This window comes from Nyctereutes procyonoides, unplaced genomic scaffold, assembly GCF_905146905.1.
Source record: "Nyctereutes procyonoides isolate TBG_1078 unplaced genomic scaffold, NYPRO_anot_genome, whole genome shotgun sequence".
In the NCBI taxonomy this organism is placed as follows: Eukaryota; Metazoa; Chordata; class Mammalia; order Carnivora; family Canidae; genus Nyctereutes; species Nyctereutes procyonoides.
Genome location: NW_026575131.1, coordinates 38,398,081 through 38,422,001, shown reverse-complemented (window position 1 = coordinate 38,422,001; position 23,921 = coordinate 38,398,081). Strand labels below are relative to the sequence as shown.

The 23,921-nt window shown below is 39.8% G+C and overlaps 1 protein-coding gene across 2 annotated transcripts in view; it reads left to right on the top strand.

Annotated features, from left to right (window-relative positions):
* The window catches only part of DOCK3 (dedicator of cytokinesis 3), a 505,777-nt gene that overhangs the window by 422,744 nt on the left and 59,112 nt on the right, over positions 1–23,921 (top strand). The window contains exons 22-27 of one of the 2 annotated variants that reach the window (XM_055343226.1): positions 2,620–2,701; positions 6,924–7,094; positions 9,986–10,178; positions 13,816–13,943; positions 16,361–16,507; positions 18,420–18,518. In XM_055343226.1, the coding sequence (XP_055199201.1) occupies positions 2,620–2,701; positions 6,924–7,094; positions 9,986–10,178; positions 13,816–13,943; positions 16,361–16,507; positions 18,420–18,518 (820 nt within the window). The remainder of the gene's footprint in view (positions 1–2,619; positions 2,702–6,923; positions 7,095–9,985; positions 10,179–13,815; positions 13,944–16,360; positions 16,508–18,419; positions 18,519–23,921) is intronic. The other variant, XM_055343227.1, reaches the window with a different exon arrangement.

The window sequence follows — 23,921 nt, the reverse complement described above, 5'->3', positions numbered from 1 at the left end:
CCACAGTGGCCACACATTTTTACATACCCACTAACAGTGTTCACGGGTTCCAGTTTCTCCACATCCTCAAGCCCAGACTTGTTATTTTCTATTGGGTTTTTTGGGAAGAGTGGGGGTTTTATAGTAAACACCCTTAATTGGTGTGAAGTAGTATATCATTGTGATTTTAATTTGCATTTCTCTAATGATTAATGTTGCTTAGCATCTCTTCATGTATTTATTGTGTATCTTCTTTGGAGAAAAAATTTATTCAAGTCCTTTGCCCAGTTCTTAAGCAGGTTGGTTTTTTATAGTTGAGTTGTAGGAATTCTTTATGTAATCTAAGTATTAACCCCTTGTCAGGTACACAGTTTGTAAATATTTTCTCCCATTGCATTTCTTTCTCTTGGTTTTGTTGTATCTTTTGATGTACAAAAGTTTTCAATTTTGATGTAGTCCAGTTTATCTATTTTTTCTTCTGTTTCCTGTGCTTTTGATGATACGCCCAAGAAATCATTGCTAAATCTAATGTCATAAAGCTTTTCCCCTATGTTTTTGTCTACAAATTTAATTTATAGTTTTAGATCTTACATTTAGGTCTTTGACCCACTTTGAGTTAATTTTTGTTTATTGTGTTACATAAGAATCCAGCTTCATTCTTTTGTACATAGATATCTAGTTTTCCTAATATAATTGTTGAAAAGACGATCCTTTCCCCATTGGATGGTCTTAGCACCCTTGTTGAAAATCATTTGACTGTCTCTGTGAGGAGTTATTTCTGGGCTATTTATTCTATTGATGTGTATGCCTGTCTTTATGCCAGTATCATGCTGTTTTGGTTACTGTAGCTCTATAGTAAGTTCTGAAATCAGGAAATATGAGTCCTCTAACTTTGTTCTTTTTCAAGATTGTTTTGGCTATTTGGGGACCCTTGAGATTCCATATGAACTTCAGAATGAATTTTTTTATTTCTGCAAAAATTGCTATTGGGATTTTGATACAGATTGTGTTGCATCTGTAGATCATTTTGGGTCGTGTTGACATATTAATAGTATTTAGTCTTTCAATCAATGAACATGAATGTCTTTCCATTTATTAATATCTTCTTTAATTTCTCTCAACATTTTATAGTTTTCAAAGTACAATTCTACAAGTCTTTCACCTCTTTGGTTAAGTTGGTCCTAAGTAGTTTATTCTTTTTGATGCTACTATAAATGGATTTTTTTCCCATAATTTCCTTTTTCCTTTTTTGAAGTGCTCATTGTAAGTGTATAGAAATGCAAAGGACTTTTGTATATTAATTTTATATCCTGTAATTTTGCTGAATTCATTTATTAGTTCTAAAAGGTTTTTTGTGGAATCTTCAGTTTTTTTCTATATATAACACCAAGTCAGCTGCAAAGATAACTTTGTTTCTCCCTTTCCAGTTTGGATGCCTTTTATTACTTTTTCTTGCTTAACTGTTGTTCTTCCAGTACTATGTTGAATAGAAATGGCAAAAGCAGGCATCCTTGCCTAATTCCTAATCTTAGAGAAACAACTTTCTTTCACTGTTGAGTAGGGTATTAGCTATATATGGTCTTTGAGCTGACATTTTAAACCATAGTTTACTACATACTTGTCATACTTTTCCTTCTAGGAAATGATGGCAAAGCTACTAAAAGTAAGTCTTGCTTTTTTCATGAGAAACGTAAATAGGTAAATATAGCACCCACAAATAAATGTCAAAGAAATAAAAAGTTGATAAAAGATATAAATAGTTAACATGGGAAACAGGTTATTTAAAACCATTGAAGCAATTTTTTAAAAAGCCATCACTTTCTTCTGTGGAATTACCACAAGTTTTGTAAATATAAGTAAAACCCAAGGTAACAAGACTGTGGAGTTACTGGTACTCTGGTGCTTTGATGTCACTCTGTAGGGCAGACACTATGCTGTGCTTTAAGCATCATCATCTCATTAGTATTCACAATAACTTTGAAGTGTACTATTGATTTCTCTGTGTTTTAAATAAAGAAAATGGCACAAAGAGATCAAATAACTTGCCCAAGAATACAGAGCTAGAAATTGATAGGCCACAGATGTGAACCCTGCTGTCTGACCAAGGCCTGTATTTGACTTCTGTGCTCTATTGCCACATAAAGGAGCAGGCCTTCTGATCTTGTCATCTCCTTTCACTCAGGTTATTTGGGCCTAAGGAAATAAAATATATAGGATAAAGGTGAAGCAAGGAGGAGCATACAGGACTGTATACCTTTATCTGTGTCTACTATTTACTAGTAATTGTTGTATGTTCTGGAGACATAGCAATTTTAGACAAAATAAAAATACATGTAAAATCCGGGATTTGGGGTAACTTTCTTATAATCAAAGAATAAATGTGTGTCAAGGAGAGTGAGAAAGAATGATTATAATTGCTAATTAAAATGTAGCACCTCTGTGGAGGAAGTATGCTGTCTGAGTGAGATATGTTGTCTGGTCTCAGATGATCTGGAGATTCCACAGCCTAATGGATCCATCATTACATTCTGGCTCATCAGCAGGATATTATTCCTGTGTGGCTAATTCTGGGCTGCAAAAATTTCAAGCTGCATTGCTTTTGAATTAAAGTGGGGTTTCTGGAACTGTTCTCTTTCCCAGGGAGCTCATCCGCTGTTTGAAGTGGTACATGGACTGCTCAGCAGAACTGATTCGACAGGACCATATTCAGGAAGCCATGCGGGTAATGTACTAAGCTCACTGTACATAAAGGGACCACCCCTGCAGTTGTTTGTCAGTAATCTCAATGGTTTATAGTGTGCAGGACAATCAGACATCCTAGTACACTAGTGTGCTTTCAGGAATGCTGTTGACCACATAACTCCCCTTTCCTCACCTTGGTTTTGCCCCAGAAGATCTTTATTCTAGATAATGTTATCTTAAGGCAGGCAGGATGGATGATGTCCATGTAGCTTCTGGCCATCCTGCCTACCTAGTTTTTGCCAACAGCATCCATCTCTGCTTCTGCTGGCCAAAGCATCATATCTCCTTCTAAATATTGATGGCAACATTGATTAGAACTGATCTTCCAACAATTTCCCTTGTTCAGTGGTAACTAAACATTGTAGAATTGTTTTAAATAAAAAGACCTAAGTGTGGATGCACTATCTATGGATATGTTGAGAAGAAGATAATCTTAAAACCTTGACCTTTGGAGGAACCCAGGGTAACCCCTGGCAGTGCCCCTCTATGGACAGGTTCCATGATAAGGCAGCCCTTTGCATTTCTGGGCAGCTCCAGTTTTCAGGGTACTGAAATCCTCATTGCAAGTTAACTTTCTGGTAACTTCTTTTTATGGTACTGCTTCTACTGTAATGAACCACCTATGAGACTATTGATCCCTCTTTTGCTCAACAGTTCTCCAGATAGCTATTTAAAGAAAGCCACCATATCCTCTGGGAACTCACAGCGAGTCCGTGCTTTCTCCCTTTTGGCCCCTATGTTTTCTTGTTCTTGAGTTACTTTTTTTTTCATTTGCTTTTTAACTATGTATTTCCCACCCTTTCCAGTTAGCAATAAAAGAAGGGCAACAAAGTTCTGTTTTTTCTCTGTCCTGTTTTAATTTCACATCATCTCCTCTAAGTACTACTGGGCCTGTGATTTTGCTGTTCTTATCCACATGGTAACAGGTGAGACAGGTGTTTCCCCAAGCATCATCAGACTGAAGAGACAGAGTCATAGGTCTGTGTTCCCTTGCCTCTTCTCTTTACATTCTGTAAAACTCTAAGGCCACAAGTATTATTTCTGTGCTCCTTCAAATAATACATATCTACAAAGCAGTCAGCATCTATCGTGGGTGTTAGGATGCAAAGAGGAGTAAGACAAGCCTTTCCCCTTGAAGAAAACATTCCCAGTGAAGCATGCATGAAGCACAGATGTAGAGCAGTGTTCTGAGTTTGATGTGGGGGCAGGACCTGAGTTCTGTTCTTCTCTTAACCCAGTACCTGTCAGATGCCTCATAGATATTTGAGGGGATAAAAATTGAGTTAAATGCAAGATATTCTATGTGAGTCTCAAAATTAATTGCTCAGGATACTGAAGCAAACACAGAAGTTGTTCTCCTAAGAATCATTCATTCAGTCATCCAGTCACTCAGTGTTGCTTGATACCTGCCATGTGTCAAACACTGTAGTCGTCGCTGGGGATTCAGCAGGGGCCCAAGCAGAAAAGACTAGGCCTTCATAGCACTTCCATTCAAGTGGAGGAGAGACAGACATGTAACACAGATAAATACACAAAGTCCGTGAAAAAAAACTTGATGAATACTATGAAGGGAATAAACAGGATCATAGGATAGACTAGCTGGAGAGGAAGGTTTACTTCAGACAGATTTTAGGGAAAGCTTCTCTGAGGAGGTAACCTCTGGGCTTAAATCAATGTTCAGAGTAGGAGGATGAGCATTCCAAACAGGAAACAGCATGTTTAAAACCCTCTTTAGGGGGTGCCTGGGTGGCTTAGTTGGTTAAGCTTCCTGCATGGAGACTGCTTAAGTTTCTCTCTCTGCTCTCAAAACAAAACAAAAAACAAACAAAAACAAAAACAAAACCCTGGGAAGCTTGAGTTTTCAAGCAACCAAAAAGTGGCTGATAATGACCAAAGCAAGGGATTTCAAATGATAAATTTGATGTGAGAGGTAACAGAAGGGAAAAACTGAGGCTGGTTCCAAGGAGTCTAGCTAGATCAGCTAGTTTGATCTCAGGGTTACCTCAGGAGATGTACTTCAGGATATCAGGTTTGGGTGAAGAGAAAGAGGAGTTCCCTTTGGGGGAGCACTTTTTTGAGGTACTTTCATATTTATTCTCATCATTTCAAGCTTGTTTGACTGGCATCTCATACTAATCTATACCATATTAAGGTTTTATCAGGTCATTTCCGCTTCATCAAATTTTTTTTAAAAAAGTCCATTTATTCATGAGAGATGCAGAGAGAGAGGCAGAGACATAAGCAGAGGGAGAAGCAGGCTCTACACAGGGAGCCCCATGTGGGACTCGATCCCAGGCCTCCAGGATCATTCCTTGGGCCAAAGGCAGGCGCTAAACTTCTGAGCCACCCAAGGATCCCCCCCTTCATCAAATTTTAGTTGATAAATCCTCTTGACTAAATCAGTAAGTCCATATCCAATCCTCTTTTCATCCTTCATGGTATACACATAGTTCTGGTCTGGCAACTCTCCTTTCGGTGTGATAAAGTGTGGACCAGGAAACCTGTTCTTCATTACTCTTGATTCAATACATGTTGCCACCCATACCCCATGTCTTCCTTTCACTTTCAAAGTCATGACCTTTCTAAGAAAGTTTGACCACTAAGGAAAGTGAAAATAAAGAGTCCTTTATTTTCTTACTCGGTTGTTTGTTCCCTTGTGAATGGCCTGTAGGAGATATCTTTGGTGGGTTTGAGGATGGTATATGGCAACATTCTAAAAAGATAGCACACTTTTCACTGCTGAGCTGCATCAGGTCCTCCAGGCATCAGGAAAGAGCAGGCACAGTGGATCTTCTTGTGATAGAGGGTTATAATAATTCTTAGGATCGCTTTTCCCTTCAGGTTTATTAACTTAAGTAGAATTTGACAGAGCAACCTCTTCACCCACAGTTTAAGTGTCCATTGTCTCCACACAGGGTTAGGAGCACCCTAGAACTTTACATAAATCTCATAGGCTCCACCACTCATGCTCAGGAAGTGCAAGAAATTCTGCTGTTTAGTTCTGTCTTTTACTGTGAAACTAGTGGATGTTTCAAGCCATTCAATACTTTTCTTCTGTTAGCTGTTTCAAACTGAAAGAAGAAAAAATGGTCATTTTTTCTTTTTAAAATTAGAGTATGTAGCACAGATTTTCCTGGTTCTTTCCAGACCACCATTAAAAGGCTACAGAAACAGAGGCTGTAGCATTTATGCTGATAAGGCCACACACTGTAACTTTTTTCTACTGGTACAAGGTTTGGAAGATGCATTTTTCTGACCTAGCCATTCTGCAATGCCAATTGAATTCTATCTGGGCCACAAAACAAAGTGGTTTTTTTTGTTTTGTTTTTTTGTTTGTTTGTTTGTTTTGCCAAACCTTATATATGCGTAGGTCATGAAAGGTAGCTTAAGAATTATTTCCTACTATATATTTTAAGTAGCTGAACTCCATTTGTTTCATTCTTGGATAAGTTTCTCTAGTGTCTCTGCCTTTCCAGTAACTGGAAAATCTGTGGCATTTCTTTGATGAGAATGCATAGTCTTAGATTTTCAATCTGTTCTTTTAAAAGATAATTACTGTGCTCATAAGCATGGCCCAAGCTGCAGGGACTCCTCAGAGTGAGAGTCTGCTCCTAAAACATGTTATGAGAGCTTCATCTTCTGCAGTGGTCAAAAATTGGGTATGGAATGTGTCCTGGTTTGGAAGAGGATAGAGAGTGAATGTGTCAGTTCTGCCTGGGGCTGTGCAACCTGGGGTAAGCTTTCTCTAGACTTGATCCCCAGTGAGAAGGCTGGCACTGTATCAGGCCCTAGCTATATCTCAAAGGTGCAGAAGTCTCCTTAATTCCTTCTTGGAACAAATTCAAGAGAAGTTAAATCATTGCTTTTGAAGCCTCCTATTTCCAAACCTGAAAAAAAAATGCAAAGAAACTTAATTTTCTTTTGATCCTGTATGTTCTTGAATTCAACTGCTCCCATAACAGTCTCATTTCCAGAACCACAAAAAGAGTTGTGAAACAATATGGTGATTCTCTCTGTAAGAAGTCAGCTTCTGTTCAGTGCCCATTTGGACTTTTGAGGAAAACTTAAAAAAAAAAAAGTGCTTGTCTCCACAGTTGAAATTGTCCATCACCTGATTTTGGTGTAGAATTTACTGTTACTTTGCCCTTGATGCCCTACTGTGTTAGTTCTGGCCATCTGTAATACCTCTCTATCCTCTCCAGGCCCTGGAGTACCTTTTCAAGTTTATTGTTCAGTCAAGGATCCTGTATTCCCGAGCCACCTGTGGGATGGAGGAGGAGCAGTTCCGGTCCAGCATCCAAGAACTTTTCCAGTCCATCCGCTTTGTGCTCAGTCTGGACAGCAGAAACTCGGAAACACTTCTTTTCACTCAGGTCTTTGAGCTGCAGGGATGTTTTGCTGCTGAGTTCTTGTCTGCCTTCCCTGTTTGTTTCTTTGTCCTCTGGCTTCTAGAGTTGCAGAAGCCCTGCCAGACTCCTGGGGTTTGGGTGAGAGGTGATTTGCAAGGAAATACCTAATAGAACAAAACGCTACTTTTACTTCAAAGCCAGTTCTGCCCCAGCTGCCAAATAAAAAACAGCCCAGTGGCTTTATGGTAGAGAAGAAGCACAACTTATTCTCAGAAGCCCTCTTTGCACCACATTTATTTAGTTACCATAATATTTGTCATTTATGAACATCTTATTTAGAGGGAATGGTCAGAATGTATAGAGAATTTTGTTTCCTAGTCACTCTATTAATTTAAAGAAACTTAAAAAAATAAACTTTAGATTAGTACTTATCCATTCCAGAAGTTAAGAGTAAAATAGGCAGACATAACTAGAAAACTTCAGTTAAGAATTAAGATTAAATTTTATTAGAAATATCAGTGTGGGAAGAAAATTTGCTTCCTTATATTACAAGTCTCCAGTCAGCTAAATTGTTACCTTTTCCAGGGAGCCTCACCCTAGAAAGGATCAAGGATATTGTTTATTACATACCCTATCACAAGGGGGTTATTTTCTCTTATAAATAAATGTCAGAATTTTATCTAATAGATGCATTTCTTTGATTTTTTTTGAAGCCAATTATTACTCAAAACCTATCAGCAATGATCACTCTCCCGTCCATTCATTCAGTTGCTACCAGGACTGTCATGAGTGCAAATGTATGTTTAAATGCCTCCTTTAAGATTAGAATAGTCTGCTTTTTGTTTTCCACTTGACCATAGGTTGCCCCTGATGCCAATTGCCTTTAAGCCCCTTGGACCAAAGAACATGTGAGCAACTGCAAGCTAGACTTTATAAAAGAGTGGGAATTCCCTAAGGTTTCTAGTGTCTCTATAAGAAAAGGTCATTCCATGGCCTCCCTTGTGAAACACCCCACACAACGCATCCTCCTCCTCCTATCTGTCCTCTTGCCCATCTGTTCAAACCAAGAAGGGCCCAGGACACCTACTTTTCCCCTCAGCACACAGAGATATGAGGTGCTCAGAGATAGCTAGCAGAGCAAGGCAGATATGCTTTCTCAGAACTTAGCAATGCCTTGTACTCAGTGGCATGTTCCTATCACATCAGGAGAGTTCAGATCTAGTCTCAGCTTAGACCTGCTTCTTTGGTGTCAGGCTCATGTTTCATGAGTTTCAGAATTCTCAGCAAGTCTGTGTTTTCAGTCAGATTATATGTCTTTTCTTTGACTACTAGATGTTAGGATGCCAATGTCCTTCTGTCCCAGTGCATAAGTATAGAAAAGCTCACCATTTAAGAAAACATTTACGGTTTGTTGTGGATTATGAAAGGCCTGTTTTTCCCACTTTGTCTTTTGTATCTAACTGCTTATGATAATAGGTTTTTGTGCTTGTTCTAATTGCTGCAAAAAAACAATCTCTTTGATATCCCAAGGAGTTATAAATCTGTAGATAGAATTCATCTAAGTTCTGTCCTTAGGTCTGGCCTGAATACAGACTACAGTATGATAACCAGCCTGTTTCCCCATGGCATAAATTTTCACTTACTGTAAGCAAGTATCTACTGCCTGCTGAAGCAGTTAAGGAAAGCAGCCCCACCCCACTCCCCATAACTACCTGCCACGTGAGAGGAATGCACCCTCACCTTCTGATCTCACAGTGACACTCCATTCCCCTTTGTGGATTCTGAGTTAATTGTGTAAGAGGACTGAGAGGTAGGAAAGCCTCTTTTGTGTTGCTTCCACATAGAAGAAGGAGAACCAGTATTTATCAAAGACCAATGAGGTGCTGGGCACTCTGCTGGAAACTAACTTAATGCACTTAATCTTTTTTCATGCCAATACCAGGAGATAAGTGATAGCATCATTCTCATTTTATAGATGAGAAAAACAGAGAAATAGGCAGTAACTCCCCAAGATTATGTGACAGATATGTAGTAAAGCTGAGATTTGAACTCATGTCTGTCTAATTCTAATACCCGTTTTCTTTTTCCTATACTACACTGCCTCTGAAAGGCTCTGGAACTATTATCAGATTGTCCTGAAGAGGCCACTTCATGGGTCTACCAGAGCTGAGATACGTGAAGAGAAATCTCCAAATACAAACACTCCTGTCTGGGCCACCTAGGTTGCCAGACTGTATGCCAGCATCACCCCCAGTCTTCAAGAGTTCACAGCTGACTAAATCCACACATTCTCCAACCTTGTGGATTTATACTTGCCACTGCCAAACATCACATGAAGGACATGATTTACAAAGTCGTCAGATTTTATGTATTCAAGTCAATGTCCCTATCCTGGGAAAATGGTTCAGTTTTCAGAGCTAGATTGCTGGCTACAGGGCTGTGAGCAGAGCTCAGCTCATGCTGCTTGGTGGTGCTCAGCTCTCTCCACCGTATTTTCTTTGAGCAATTCCCGGCTTGAATTTGAGACCAAAATTAGAAAGTTGAGAGTTTGACCATAGAGACAGACAAAAAGTTTAAATCCATTTTGTGAGCAAAACAGCTATGGCTATTAAACCATATTGAGCTGATTTCTTTTTATATTCCCTTCTCCTGCCAGCAAATGTATTGGCAAGTTATGAAAGCTTCAAATGGCCTGGGCCCCGGCAAATTTTCTTGTTTTAGTTTCCTTTCTGCTCCTGTGTTCCATGCCCCAAGAGTGCTGTAGGGGATGTGTGGAGTTAAAGGCCCTGGAGGAGCCTCCATGAGGCAGGGGTGCTGCAATGCATTTTCAGCCTCTCACCCCTGGGTATGATTGTCTGATCACATGAGTTAGACACCTTACTCTGTGCTAACCACAGCCTCACTTGCCTCTGCAGGCTGCACTCCTTAATTCCTTCCCAACCATCTTTGATGAGCTGCTGCAGATGTTCACCGTGCAGGAGGTGGCAGAGTTTGTCAGAGGGACTCTAGGGAGCATGCCCAGCACTGTGCACATTGGACAGTCAATGGATGTGGTGAAGCTACAGTCCATCGCCAGAACTGTGGATAGCCGCCTGTTTTCTTTCTCAGGTAAATCACTTTGGGATGAGAGTCAGAATCACCTTTCCTCCTTTCCAGGGTGTTATCAAGTTGTAACCAAAGGATTGGTTTTATCAGCCATCATGCAAGAAGCCTGTGGCCCTAAAAATGCAGAGTATTTGAGGAACTATGTTAGATAACGCAGCCAAGATGTAGGCCTACTGCCTCACTCATGATTTATCCCTAGGAACCCACAGCCTGGGCCATGCCCATGGGATGGCCTGCAGAGCAATTTCCAGGCTCACAAGTCTACAGCTGCCAAGGGTAGGGCCTGCCACACTTCTAGCAGGTTGGGAAAGCAGAAGGAAAGGAGGGGGAACAAGAGTGAAGGGTATAGCCCAAAGGGATAAGAGTAAGTTAAGGATAGAGGACGTATCAGATATTAAACTGATAAGAACAGATACTACACATGGCCAAAATGCACATGAGAAAATGCTCCGCATCACTGGCCATCAGAGAAATACAAATCAAAACCACAATGAGATACCACCTCACACCAGTGAGAATGGGGAAAATTAACAAGGCAGGAACCCACAAATGTTGGAGAGGATGCGGAGAAAAGGGAACCCTCTTACACTGTTGATGGGAATGTGAACTGGTGCAGCCACTCTGGAAAACTGTGTGGAGGTTCCTCAAAGAGTTAAAAATAGACCTGCCCTATGACCCAGCAATTGCACTGTTGGGGATTTACCCCAAAGATACAGATGCAATGAAACGCCGGGACACCTGCACCCCGATGTTTCTAGCAGCAATGTCCACAACAGCCAAACTGTGGAAGGAGCCTCGGTGTCCATCGAAAGATGAATGGATAAAGAATATGTGGTTCATGTTTACAATGGAATATTACTCAGCCATTAGAAATGACAAATACCCACCATTTGCTTCAATGTGGATGGAACTGGAGGGTATTGTGCTGAGTGAAGTAAGTCAATCGGAGAAGGACAAACAGTATATGTCCTCATTCATTTGGGGAATATAAATAATAGTGAAAGGGAATATAAGGGAAGGGAGAAGAAATGTGTGGGAAATATCAGAAAGGGAGACAGAACATAAAGACTCCTAACTCTGGGAAACGAACTAGGGGTGGTGGAAGGGGAGGAGGGCGGGGGGTGGGGGTGAATGGGTGACGGGCACTCAGGGGGACACTTGACGGGATGAGCACTGGGTGTTATTCTGTATGTTGGCAAATTGAACACCAATAAAAATAAATTTATTATTAAAAAAAAAGAGTAAGTTAAGGAAATTAGAGAGACCCTGAAAGGGAGCCCTGATGACCCACTGTGTTTACTTTGTTCCTTGTCTCAGATAGATTCCTTTCCAGTCTTTGAAAGAACTTCTAAGGATTAGATAAAGAAATAAACAGTAAGCCCTCCACACCCCAAGAGCTCACGGCAGCCTAACAAATAATAAACATCCCAGACTTCCCTTCAGAAAGAACCTCTGGATTCATACCTGAAACTACATTTAGCATTATCAGCCTGGCAGTAGTACCAAGTGCTCAATGGCCAAATGTTAATTAAGATCAATATGAGCCTTAGCCTTTAAATGGAATATCACAGTCATAGGATAAACTTCTGTGTTACAAAAATAAATCTCAAACAGTAATGAAATAGTTGTTATTAGAATTTTTTTTTAAAATATTTCATGAGAGACACACACAGAGAGAGGCAAGCTCCACTCAGGGAGCCCAATGCGGGACTCCATCCTGGGACTCCAGGATCATGCCCTGGGCCGAAGGCAGGCGCTCAACCGCTGAGCCACCCAGGTGTCTCTAGAATTTTTACCTTTAGAATTTTTGGTAGTAAAAATCTTTGACTTTTAAAATATAAGAACAATAATTTCTCAACCAAATGCTACACAATTGCAATACTAAATAAATGTTCCCTTTAACTTAATTCTGCTAGTGTATTATTCATGGCAAAGCTGACACTAAGAAGGTTAGCTTTTCTCTACCAGTAACTATTTATAGTAAACACTTCTCCCTTCACCACTTCATGGGCTGAAGATTTTTAGCACTGGTTTGGATGCATTGACACGGAGGCCACTGCATACCTTCAAGCTTTGTGCACTGCTTAAAGAAGATGCTTTCTTTAAAAGCATGGGAAGGGGGACAGCAAAGCGCCCTCACTGACATCCTTTATTTCTAACATTTTTGCACATACTTACTCCTTCCCATAATCACTTAACAACAACCGTTCTAAACTTTATGTGACAGTGGAACTTTGTAGTTGGATTTTGAGATGACAGGCCACCACCAGATTTTCATTTGCATCTCTGTTTCATTGAATGTTTGAGTTGCAGCATCTCCCTTGAAGCGAGATTTTTACCAGTGGTGTCTTTTAGGCAACACTTAAAAGTCTTCTCAGAGCACATCAGTTTGGTCTCTTCTTCAGCAGGTTCTGGCAAGAAACTACTGTTTCCTCTGCAGGTAGTTATTGGTTGTTATAAATTCTTCTCTGTTGGTATTTTGGTCTGCAGAATGTATTATGAATTCCTCTTTTGTCCAACCATCATTTTAAACATAAAATAGCTGTCATTCATTTTATTTGAATATATTCTAAGTATTTGACAAGACAGCCCCAAATCTCTTGTAAGTCATGTAATTGGTCTCTGGCTGAAAAAAAAAAATTCTTTCTGAATTTTGTCTGGAACACTTAATTATGGTCAGACGTGAACAATAAATCCAAAATGCCCTGGCTTGTTTATTGTTATTATTGGTAATCTGACTACATCATGTTGGCCAGGTAGGAGAGTACCTGCAGAGTCACACAGTCACTGACCACATAAAAGTGCAGAGCACCAGGAGTGTTCACACTTGTATTTCACTTTGTCTTCTCATCACACCTGTGAAGTAAATGCAGAAAAGGCCATTAGTACCTCATCATACAGATGGGAAAAAGCAAGCCTATAGGAGGAATGAACCTGCCTAAGGTTCCTTAGGGTGAGTTAATAAAGGAATTTGAACGAGGATTCAGCCTTCCTGACAGTTCTAAATATAGTCATCTCCTGATGAAAATGTTGTTCAGGTAACATTAAGGAGAAAAGCATTAGCATTAGCTCATTATCAAAGGTTTAGGACAAAACAAAGTCCTGCTACTATTCTACTTATTGCTCTGAACATGCCAAACCTGTCCCCTGAGCCATTAGGAGATAGACCTAATGGCTGCCACCAAGTTAATGCTCATGCCAGGCCACCTAGCCAGAGTGTCATAAAAAGCGACCATTTATAATCCATATCAAGTCTGCAGGTCCAATCAGTAGAGTTCACAGAACTAGGTGTGTCATGTAAATGGAATTTTCACTGTAAGCTATGCTTTTAATTTGAAATCTAGTCATTAAAGAAATTTTGTTTGGAAGTAACCTAATGTTCATCCTGCACAAAATGCCATAGACATTGAGGCTTAAAATGAGAAAGAAGGAAAGAGAGATGGAAAGACAATGCTGTGGAATGTCTTCGTAATGTCCAGAAGTGGTCTTTTACGCCCTCAGAAGGGAAGGAGTGACCTCCAGCTTGGCACCAGTTTTAGCCCCACCTGTTTTAAGACCATTTAAGACTCCTAGTGTCACTGGCTTCCAGAGGTAGCTAGTTCTCTGAAGGGCTGCTTCACCCTTGTGTTTTCTCTCTCAGAATCCCGCCGCATCCTGCTTCCCGTGGTTCTCCATCACATTCACCTTCACCTGAGGCAGCAGAAAGAGCTGCTCATCTGCTCAGGGATTCTCGGCAGCATCTTCTCCATCGTCAAGACCAGCTCTCTGGTAGTGGCCCCACATCTGCTCCACCCCTCTCTCCCCGTCAGCTCTGCCCCAGTCTTATATTACTTTAGCCAGACACAAAGCAACAAACACCACTTTGTACATTCCTCAGAGAAGCTTTCATCAGTGAGAGGAAGGTGCCCAAGTGAATGGAGGCCTGTGTATGCCCAGCAGGCTTCTTCACACAGCAGCTTTGCTATTTGAAAAAGTTGTGTTTCCATAAATCCACCCAGAAATGTAGTTATCTTTAACACCAGAAAGCCGAATCCTGTGCCATGTTCTATTTCTATCAAAAGGTATTAATCCTGTGTTCCTGGGAGTGTTCTGAGGATACTCAGGCACAAGCACAGGGAGGCAGGCCCAGGCTGAGAGGCAGCTTGCTCATTCAGACTTTTCTGTCAGCTTCCTAGCAGCTTGATTCCACCCATATGGCATTCCTATACCATGCCAGATGAGGTCGGGATGTACGAGAGATAATTGTTGCCCACAGGAGCTCTGAGCCTCATGGATGGGAGAATTGCACTTTAAAGATGAGGTTGCAACTAGTAATGCTTTTGTCTATTTTCTTTCCTCTTTACTTTTTATTTTAAAAAGAGTTCTGTGGTGGGAGGGGAGGGAAGGAAGGAAAGACATGTATTAGGCATGAATAAGGGTAGGAATCTATTTTAATGATATTTATTTTATACATATTATAGTAGAAGAAATGCATATTAGAGAAAATTTGTAAACTGTAGAAAAGTATAAAGAGAGAAATCAAGAACAAGAATGAGTTTTTTATTACAACATTGTACTAAGCTGAAATAAAGTTTCTGGAGAATAAAATTTCAACCACATTTAAAATGAAGGCCAGAAGCCAGGTGATAAGAATGTATAAGGTTAGGCTATCCATGTAGAGCAGGAGAAGTCCTGAAAGAAAAGAGCGTGGTTGCTTTGAGCAGGATTAGGGACCCAATAGGGTGCTCTGGTTCCAGACTTAAAGTGCCATCTGGTGTCAGGGGCCTGACTTGGCAGAGTGCCTACGGTGGTTGTAGTGGCCCTATTGTTTGCTCTTGGCTCCAGGCAAGGCTTGGCAGCTCTCCTTCCCACTGGGCCTCAGAGAGGCAACACTAGACACTTAAGGTCTTTTAGCAGCCCAAGGTAAGACTTGAGGAGGTTGGAGGCTTATTGCTAAAGGAAGGAGAGAAATTGAAGGGAGAAAATAAAGGGCGGGAGAGGAATGGAAGAGGAATGGAAACAGGTAAAAGCCTGAAGGGAATGGTCTGGTTGTATTTGTGGGGCTAGAGAGTTGGGTGCAATTAGTAGCTTACAACTAGTCAGACATCACACTGTTACTCCAAATAAAGAGTGTTACAGTCACTTCAGCAGATGAGAAAGAGGACTTTGGCCCCAGGAGCTCCTCACATTTTTCATGTGGAATAGGGTACAATATAATTACATTGAATGAATGGGTTGGGGTGGAATTTAAGCTCCATGAGAGTAGCAATACTATCTTTGTTGTTTACCTCTGTATACTCAGGTTCACAAATGGTGACTGGCACATGGTAAAGGCTTAATAAATAATGGATTGGTAGATGGATCGACAGATGGACATTTATACCAGTAATAATATTAAGAGGCTAGAGAAGGGACAATGGGAATCTTTCAGATAAATAAAATCTGATTTGAGATTCAGTGTTGAGAGGCCTGTAAAAGGATAGCACAGACTCTTTCTAAATTTAGAGTGTGGTGGCTGAGAAGCAGAGCTTAGTGAGGAGGTATGCTCTGTTGTTTCTGTGAGTCTGCCCAAGAAAGACACATTGAGACCAGAGTCCTTCAGGTGAACTAGGGAACACAAGCAAAAATGCTGAGGAGCTAGAAGTGAGATGCAGCCATATCTGAGCAGCAGTTGGGGCCAGCAAAGCTTGAGATCACCTAAGGAGAAAATCCTGAGGAGAAAACAGTCATCTTAAAGACTGAGATACTTCTGTGTGCATTAGCAGTTGTGTTAGCAATAGTGAAGGTGCTACTACCACACCCTATGGCGTGAACACTTTACCATTTTCTCACAGTGTTAGCAGTGTTGTGCTTTTTCCTGATTTTTCTATGGAAACCAAAGAAAACATGTAACTCAAGACGGTCACTTCTGTCCTGTATATTGTTATTAATGTATCTACTTGAGGTTCAGAACTGTGGGTGTCAGGTGGTGCTGGGTTAGGCGAAGGCCCTGGCCACCATACCAAGGCAACAGAGGCAGGTTCGCCTCACCTTCTCTCAGAGCTGTTGTCCAGGTTCCTTGACACTGCATGCTAGTGAGGCCGGAGCTCAGTGTTAAGAATCCAGTCAGAAGACCACTCCTGACGTCGCTGACTTAGTAAGTGCTGCCAGCTGTGTGTCAGCCTGGCCTGGGTGCTAACGGTGTGCTCTCTCGCTGCTCGCTCCAGGAGGCAGATGTCATGGAGGAGGTAGAAATGATGGTGGAGAGCCTCCTGGATGTGCTCTTGCAGACTCTGCTCACCATCATGAGCAAATCGCACGCTCAGGAGGCGGTAAGAGGGCAGCGGTGCCCGCAGTGCACAGCCGAGATCACTGTTAGTAACTAACATTCAGGTTTTCTTGCTTTCTTTTCTAACCTGGGGCTCCTCCACACCAACCCCCACCTCCTCATTGCACCACCTCCATCTCCACCTCCCTTCCTGCATGGTTGTCAGCATGCTGCCTTCTTCCCTTTTTGCACCTGGTTCCCATCTCCACTCTGAAAGCTCTAGGTTCATAGTCCCAGAAATTTACTATAGAGTTGATGCAGGGAATGCTTCTTGTCCTGTTTTTCTGCACACTGTCTCTGTTGGCCTTTCCTTTTATGCCAACTCATTTTCTATTGTGTAGAATGGAGCAGAGATGTAGTAAGAGATTGAAGGTGAAAAATAGACTTTTCCTTACAGGAGCAGGTTCTCCTAAATGTTGTGCACCAGCAGAATAATCGTCTTAGAATTAGGTTGTATCTACAGATTAGTTGTTTTGTCTACAATGTTTGTATCCAAATATCTAGTGTCCGGAAAACTGTGATGAGGTAGAGTTGCACTGGCTTTATTGGACAGAAGAGAAGTGGCCTGCAGAGGCTTCCCAGAAGAGGCAGAGAGACAGCCCCCACTCCTGTACCCAGAGTGGACTTCTTAACCCTGATGTTAGAACTCCATTAACAGATTGCATGGATTCTTCCAGTTGGCAGGTGGGAGATTACAGTGATTTCTTTGAAGTGAGTCCTCTGTGGGAGTAAGCCAAGCTCCAGCATGCTAGGGAGAGCAGAGAGCAGACATGTGTTCTGAAGCACTGGGTTTAGAAAGAATGTCTGTTCCCTTGGGAGCTCCTATTGAGGGCACTCTGGCTGCAGGTAAAAACAATTGTGCCCTGCTATGTCCTGGTAACCCGTCCTATCCAACAACCACACAGTGCTTGCTGTGAGCCAAACTCTACTCTGTACCCTTTCATTTAGCAATATTAAATCACATAGATGTAATGAAGATGATAATAACTGCATAATTTACCAAGTACACCTTTATGTACTGGACTTGTCCACTGAGAAGCTTTGTATATATTCATTCCTCTGACCCTCATAACAAATCTATGAATTATGGCTTATTATGCCCATTTCTCAGATAAAACCGTGGTTCACACACATGTATATATATTCTGTGTATACATATGCTATAATAATTTTGTGTGTCTAGAAATTCTTTGAGAGACAATAAAATCTATTGTAAAATTACCATAAGTTTAAAAACACTTGGTCAGCTGCCCCATGACAGAAATTGCTATAGGATGGTGAAAATCTTGAAATCCTTAAAACAAGATTTTCTTCCATGTTACTGCAGTTGGAACTTAAAGAAATTTTAAAGATTCATTTTTTTATCCTTGGGTTTTTTTCTTATCTTAAAGCCCCTAACATCTTCTCATAAAGGTCAGTTTTGACTCCTCTGGTTTCCAGAAAGCTATGTTGACCTACTGTGTTCCATCTTCCTGGTCCAGTAACCACATATAAGCTCTGGGAGGTCCCCAAGAGATCCTTGTAGAAGGGCTACTCCAACCCAGTATGATGGGAAGAGCCCAAATTCTGCCCAGAAAAGGCCAAGTACCCTGTTCTGAAGAACCCCTTTAGACCTCAGTGTGGTGGCCTGGAAATATATAGTGACAATGGACTGTTTAGCCAGAAATTCCCTAGGAGAAAAATCTAGACTCTCTGTCTCACTTTGCAGTACTTCTTTGTTACAGGTTAAAGTTTTTCCATTAGCCCCATGCTGCAGAGGTCTTATTAAAACTCCCAAGCCCTTCAGACCTCTCTTTAGCAGAAAAGAAAACTCATTCTCAGGGCCAGAGTCCTCCCCTTCCCTTTCATGATCATTGGGGCCATTTCAGACCCTTCCTTCTCTCCTTGCCCTCTGTGGATTGGGGAAACACAGCCCTTGTGACTAGCTGTGCTGAGTGGTTTTTTTGGTTGATCCCCAGGGTGAGTATGTGTCCTGCCTTCTTTCACTGCTCCGCCAGATGTGTGACACCCATTACCAGCACCTCCTGGACAACTTCCAGAGCAAAGATGAACTCAAGGTGGGCAACAAACCTATCTCAAAACTGACTTTTGAGGAAAGGATGCATGCAGCTAAGACTCTCCAGGGGCTTTCCTCCTACCAGGGTGCAAGTGCAAGTGATCAGGACTGCCTGGGGTGAAGGGTTCACCAGCCCCCTTTACAGCTGGGTATGTATGACTCCCAGAAGCTAAAAGCCAGCAATGTTCTTAGACAGACAGATTCTATTTTTTTAATTTTTTATATTTTTAGACAGATTCTAGTAACACTAGCAAGACTTCCCTGAGTCCTAGCAGTCCTATGACTGTGCCTCAGTGAGAGGCTGCTCTAGGTCATAGTAGTCATCCACAAACCAGAACTCTTCCCTTTCTTATTGACTCAACAGTCACCTTATATTTTGCCCCTGCAAACCAGACTTTGCTGTTTAATAGCTATAATTATAATAATGATGATGACTTTTCTTCATTAGCATGTATTTCTGGAAGTGACCTGTAGAAAGCAAAAGTGAGCAGTGCCCATTGGCTACCAGATTCAGGATCTAGACCACTGGGGCAGATAGTGCAGAAAAATGGGCCCATGATCCACAAAACAGAAGAACATTTCCAAGCTTCATGCGGTATTAGCTGTTGACAAACTTCTGGGGCTTGTGTCTTTGCTTTAGAATGCCCTACTCAATTCATCCCTGGATAAACAAACTATTGCAAATTTTAGTGGTATGCTCTGCCTCTATTCAGAACCAAGTCATTTGCATTTCATAGTAATGCATTACACTGTTTTCATTTTTATGACCTTTATTAATCATATTGTATCAGTTAATAAGTATTAAGTGTCACTTTCTAGTATCTGGTCTTGCCTGCCTTTCCACAGACATGGAGCTCTGCAGATTGTTGTCATTAACTCGTTTCAGTAAGGTCAGGCTGTCTTCTTGGAGGGATGAGTTGACAGCCCTTGAAGTGAACCAAAAGTTAGCCAGAGACCAAAGCAGTGCTTGAGCTGGGTTGTAGAGCCCAAAATCCAGTGTTAGCTATTCTAGATTATTTTCATCCTTTGTGTTTTCTACTAACTGATTCGCAATCAGAAGCTTAGGCTGTCATCATTCTCGTACTTTTTATTTACAAGTTTATTTTTATAACAGCAATATGTATACATATTTTTAATTGTAAATTTATTCTTCATTTATTGAAAGCCTGCTATAAGTAAGCATTATACCCAGACCTTATGGGTTTTTAAAATTTTAATTCTAGTATAGTTTAATATACAGTGAATATGTATACATAATCTTAAAAGCCAAAAGAATGTTACAAAGCTTATAACATGAAATGGTTGTTCCCTGGTCCAGCCTCATATCCAGTTTCTATTTCCCCAAAAAGCAGTCACTTTGAACAGCAAAAGCTGTTCTTTAAACTTCTACTGCCATTTTAAATTTTAACTGGTAGTTATTATCTATTTTCGTATTCCCATGGAAAATGAGAGTGACTCTCCTGTATCATTCCTCTCTCACACACAAGTCTTTCCTCTCATTCTTCCAATATAGTTTGCATACATTTTTGTTTAAATCGGCAATCGACTCTTCTTTATTACAGCTAGGTAAATACTGTGGCAGGCCAGCTGCTACACTATTACACTTCCTTTCTTATAAAACTTATTGGTTTTTTCCTGGAATTATTTGCCTCTTTTGTTATTTGCACATTTTTTGTTTTCTTTTGATTTTCAAATCTGGCTAGGATTTCTTCTTTTCCCTTTCTGTAATAAACCTCTTCTTCCAGCTTTCCCCAAGATCAGATCTGTCAGATACTGTCCAGTCACTTTTTCTTTTCCTAGAAACTTGCCCTGTTTTTATTTATTTCAGTCTCTAACTTTCATGTTAGAGACTTTCCTCCTACTAGAGACCTTTTTTCTCGTTGTTCCTTTTTTTTAATAATAAATTTATTTTTTATTGGTGTTCAATTTGCCAACATACAGAATAACACCTAGTGCTCATCCCGTCAAGTGGTCCCCTCAGTGCCTGTCACCCGTTCACCCCCACCCCCTGCCCTCCTCCCCCCTCCACCACCCCTAGTTCATTTCCCAGAGTTAGGAGTCTTTATGTTCTGTCTCCCTTTCTGATATTTCCCACACATTTCTTTTCCCTTCCTTTATATTCCCTTTCACTATTATTTATATTCCCCAAAAGAATGAGAACATATAATGTTTGTCCTTCTCCGATTGACTTATTTCACTCAGCATAATACCCTCCAGTTCCATCCACATTGAAGCAAATGGTGGGTATTTGTCATTTCTAATGGCTAATATTCCATTGTATACATAAACCACATCTTCTTTATCCATTCATCTTTTGAATATTAGTCTATGTCTAAAGTGAGGCACTCTGGTGCTAATGAGAAGCTCTTTGTGTATGTGTATCTGTGTGCAGGCCTTCCCTGTAGCTGACTGAAGAAAGTCTGATCAGAGCCTCCTCTAATCTGTGTATCAACTAGTCTGTGCTCTTGGACTTGTCTGTTTCCTGAGAAAAGAATCCTTTTCCCTTCCTAGGAATGGAATAGCCCACCAATATTTTGGGATCAAATAGCAAAAAGAGGCTGGGAACCTTCCAGCTCAGCAGGTGAACTTTCTCTCATGCCTATTTTCATTTTGGTATCTCAGCCCTTACCTGTTGCTGTATCCTTGAGAACAGATCCTCAGTGATCAACTACTCCAGAAAGCAGCCCTCAGTCTTCTGACAGGATGGGGAAAGCCTCGTCACCCAAGGACATGAGATGAGAAGAGATGACAGAAGAGGTCTTAGGGAGACTGTAAATCAGTCTTCCTGTTTTCAGCTTTCATATCCCAGTCCCACAGAGGTACTTAGTGATGCCTGCAGTTTCTGAGATTCTTGCTTCCTGTTGCTGTCACTTCCCAAGGCTGTTGGCTATCATCTTTCTCAAGTATATTAAGTCAGTTACATACAAGCTTTCAAAATGTATTCACCTCTTCTCATTACTGTGTTCTTATTTCCTGTTTCCTTTGTCTCTGTGGGTATATATTTATTACTTGACTGTCATTTTAGAGGATTTGAGCTGAAGCAGATGAGGGAACATATGCAGTCCACCACACCAAATATAGAGAGTTCAGCACATTTATTCTTTTTTTTATGACAGCATTATTGATATATAATTTGCATACCATAAAATTTACACTTTTAAATGGTACAATTCAGTGTCTCTGATTATATCCATCTTAAAAGACTTCTCACAAAATAACAAGATCAAGTTTTTTTTTTTTAAGATCAAGTTAATAATTTATAACTTCCCACAAAGAAAAGCCCAAGAGCATATGGCTTAATTGGTGCATACTACCAGATTTTTAAAGAAGAATTAATACCAATCCTTTACAAGCTCTCATAAAAAATAGAAGAGGAGAGAACACTTCCCAACTCATTTTATGAGGTCCGTATTACCCTGACATGAAAACGAAAGGCAGACATCACAAGAAAAGCAAACTATAAATCAATATCCCTTATAAACATATAAGTGCAGCATACTAGCAAACTGAATCCAGGAACGTAGTAAAAGAAGTATACACCATGATTATGTGGGATTGATCCCAGAAGTGCAAGATTGGCTTAACATGCGGTAATTAATCAACATAATACACCATTAAATAGAATAAAAGACAAAAACAAGACCATCATAATGAATATCTTTAAAAAAACATTTTTTAAATCCATCCACCAAACTTTCATGATAAAAATCATTCAAAAACTAGAAATAGAAAGGAATTTCTTTAGATTGATAAAGGGCATCTATGAAAAATTATTAACATCATACTTAATAACAAAAGACTGAATGCTTTCCTCTTAAGATCGGAAACAAGAGAAAGACAGATAGCTGGTCTAGCCACTTACACTCATTAAATTGGTGGATCTAGCTGGAGCAATTTGGCACGAAGTTGGACAGGAAGAAGTAAAACTATTTCTATCCTCAGATGACATGATTTTGAATACAGAAAATCCTAAGACATTCATAAAAACACTATTGGAAGTAATAAACAAGTTCAGCAAATTTTCACAATATATAATTAATATACAAAAATCAATTATATTTCTTGGCACTAGCAATTAACAATTCAAAAAGGAAATTAAGAGGAAAATTCCATTTATAATAGTATAAAAACACAAAATAGATAGGAAATTTAAAAAGACCTAAATAAGTGGAAAGACACCCCATGTTAATAGATAGGAAAACTTAATATTATTAAGAGGACAGTACTTCACAGAGTGATCTACAGGTTTGATACAAGACCTCTCAAAGTTTCAGCTACCTTTTTGTAGATATTGACAATCTGATTTTTAATTCATAGAGGAATGAAAGGGACTCAGAATAGCCAAACAATCTTGAAAAAGAAAAAATTGGAGGATCACACTGCTAGTTTCAAAACTTACAAAATAATGGTAATCAGAATTGGTGCTTGCATAAAAATAGACATAAAGATCAATGGAATTGGATTGAGAGTCTAGAAATAAACCTTTATATTTACACTCAGTTGATTTTCAATAATATTATCAAGACAATACAAAGAGTAAAGAAGTCTTTTCAGCAAATGATGAACAACTTAATATCTAACCTCTACCTTATACCATATGAAAAAAACAGCTGGAAAGGGATTGTAAACCTAAATGTAAAAGCTAAACTATAAACCTCTTAGAAGGAAACAAAAGTGTATCTTTAAAAAAAAAAGTGTATCTTTATGTCCCTTGATTTAGCAATGATTTCTTAGTTATGACACCGAAAGCACAAGCAAGAAAAGAAAAAATTGATGTTAGATTTCATCAAAATTACTATATTTCAAAGGATGCCAACAAGAAAGTGAAGACAACTCACAGAATGGAAGAAAATATTGGCAAATCATATATCTAATAAAGAACTTGCATGCATGAAAAATATATAAATAACTCTTACAACTCAAGAATGAATAGGCAACTTGGTTTAAGAATGGGCAAAGTAAAAAAAAAAAAGGAATGGGCAAAGTATTTTAATAGACATTTCCCCAAAGAAGATACATAAACAGTCAAAACACACATGAAAAGATGCTCAACATCATTAGTCATTAGGGAAATGAAAATCAAAACTGCAATAAGATACCACTTCACACTGAAAGTGGATATCATCAAAAAGACAAATACTAGTACTAATTCTAGTTTAAATATTTGGTGGAATTCACCAGTGAAGCCATCTGGTCATGCGCTTTTCTTTGTGTGAAGATTTTAAATTATTAATTTGATCTCTTCACTTATGATAGGTCTCTTCAGATTTTGTTTAGTTTTAAATGAATTTTGATTGTATCTTTCTAAGAATCTGTCCATTTTATCTAAGTTATATAATTTGTTGGCATACATTTGTTTATCGTAGTCCCTTATAATCCTTTCTGGTTCTCTAACATTGGTAAT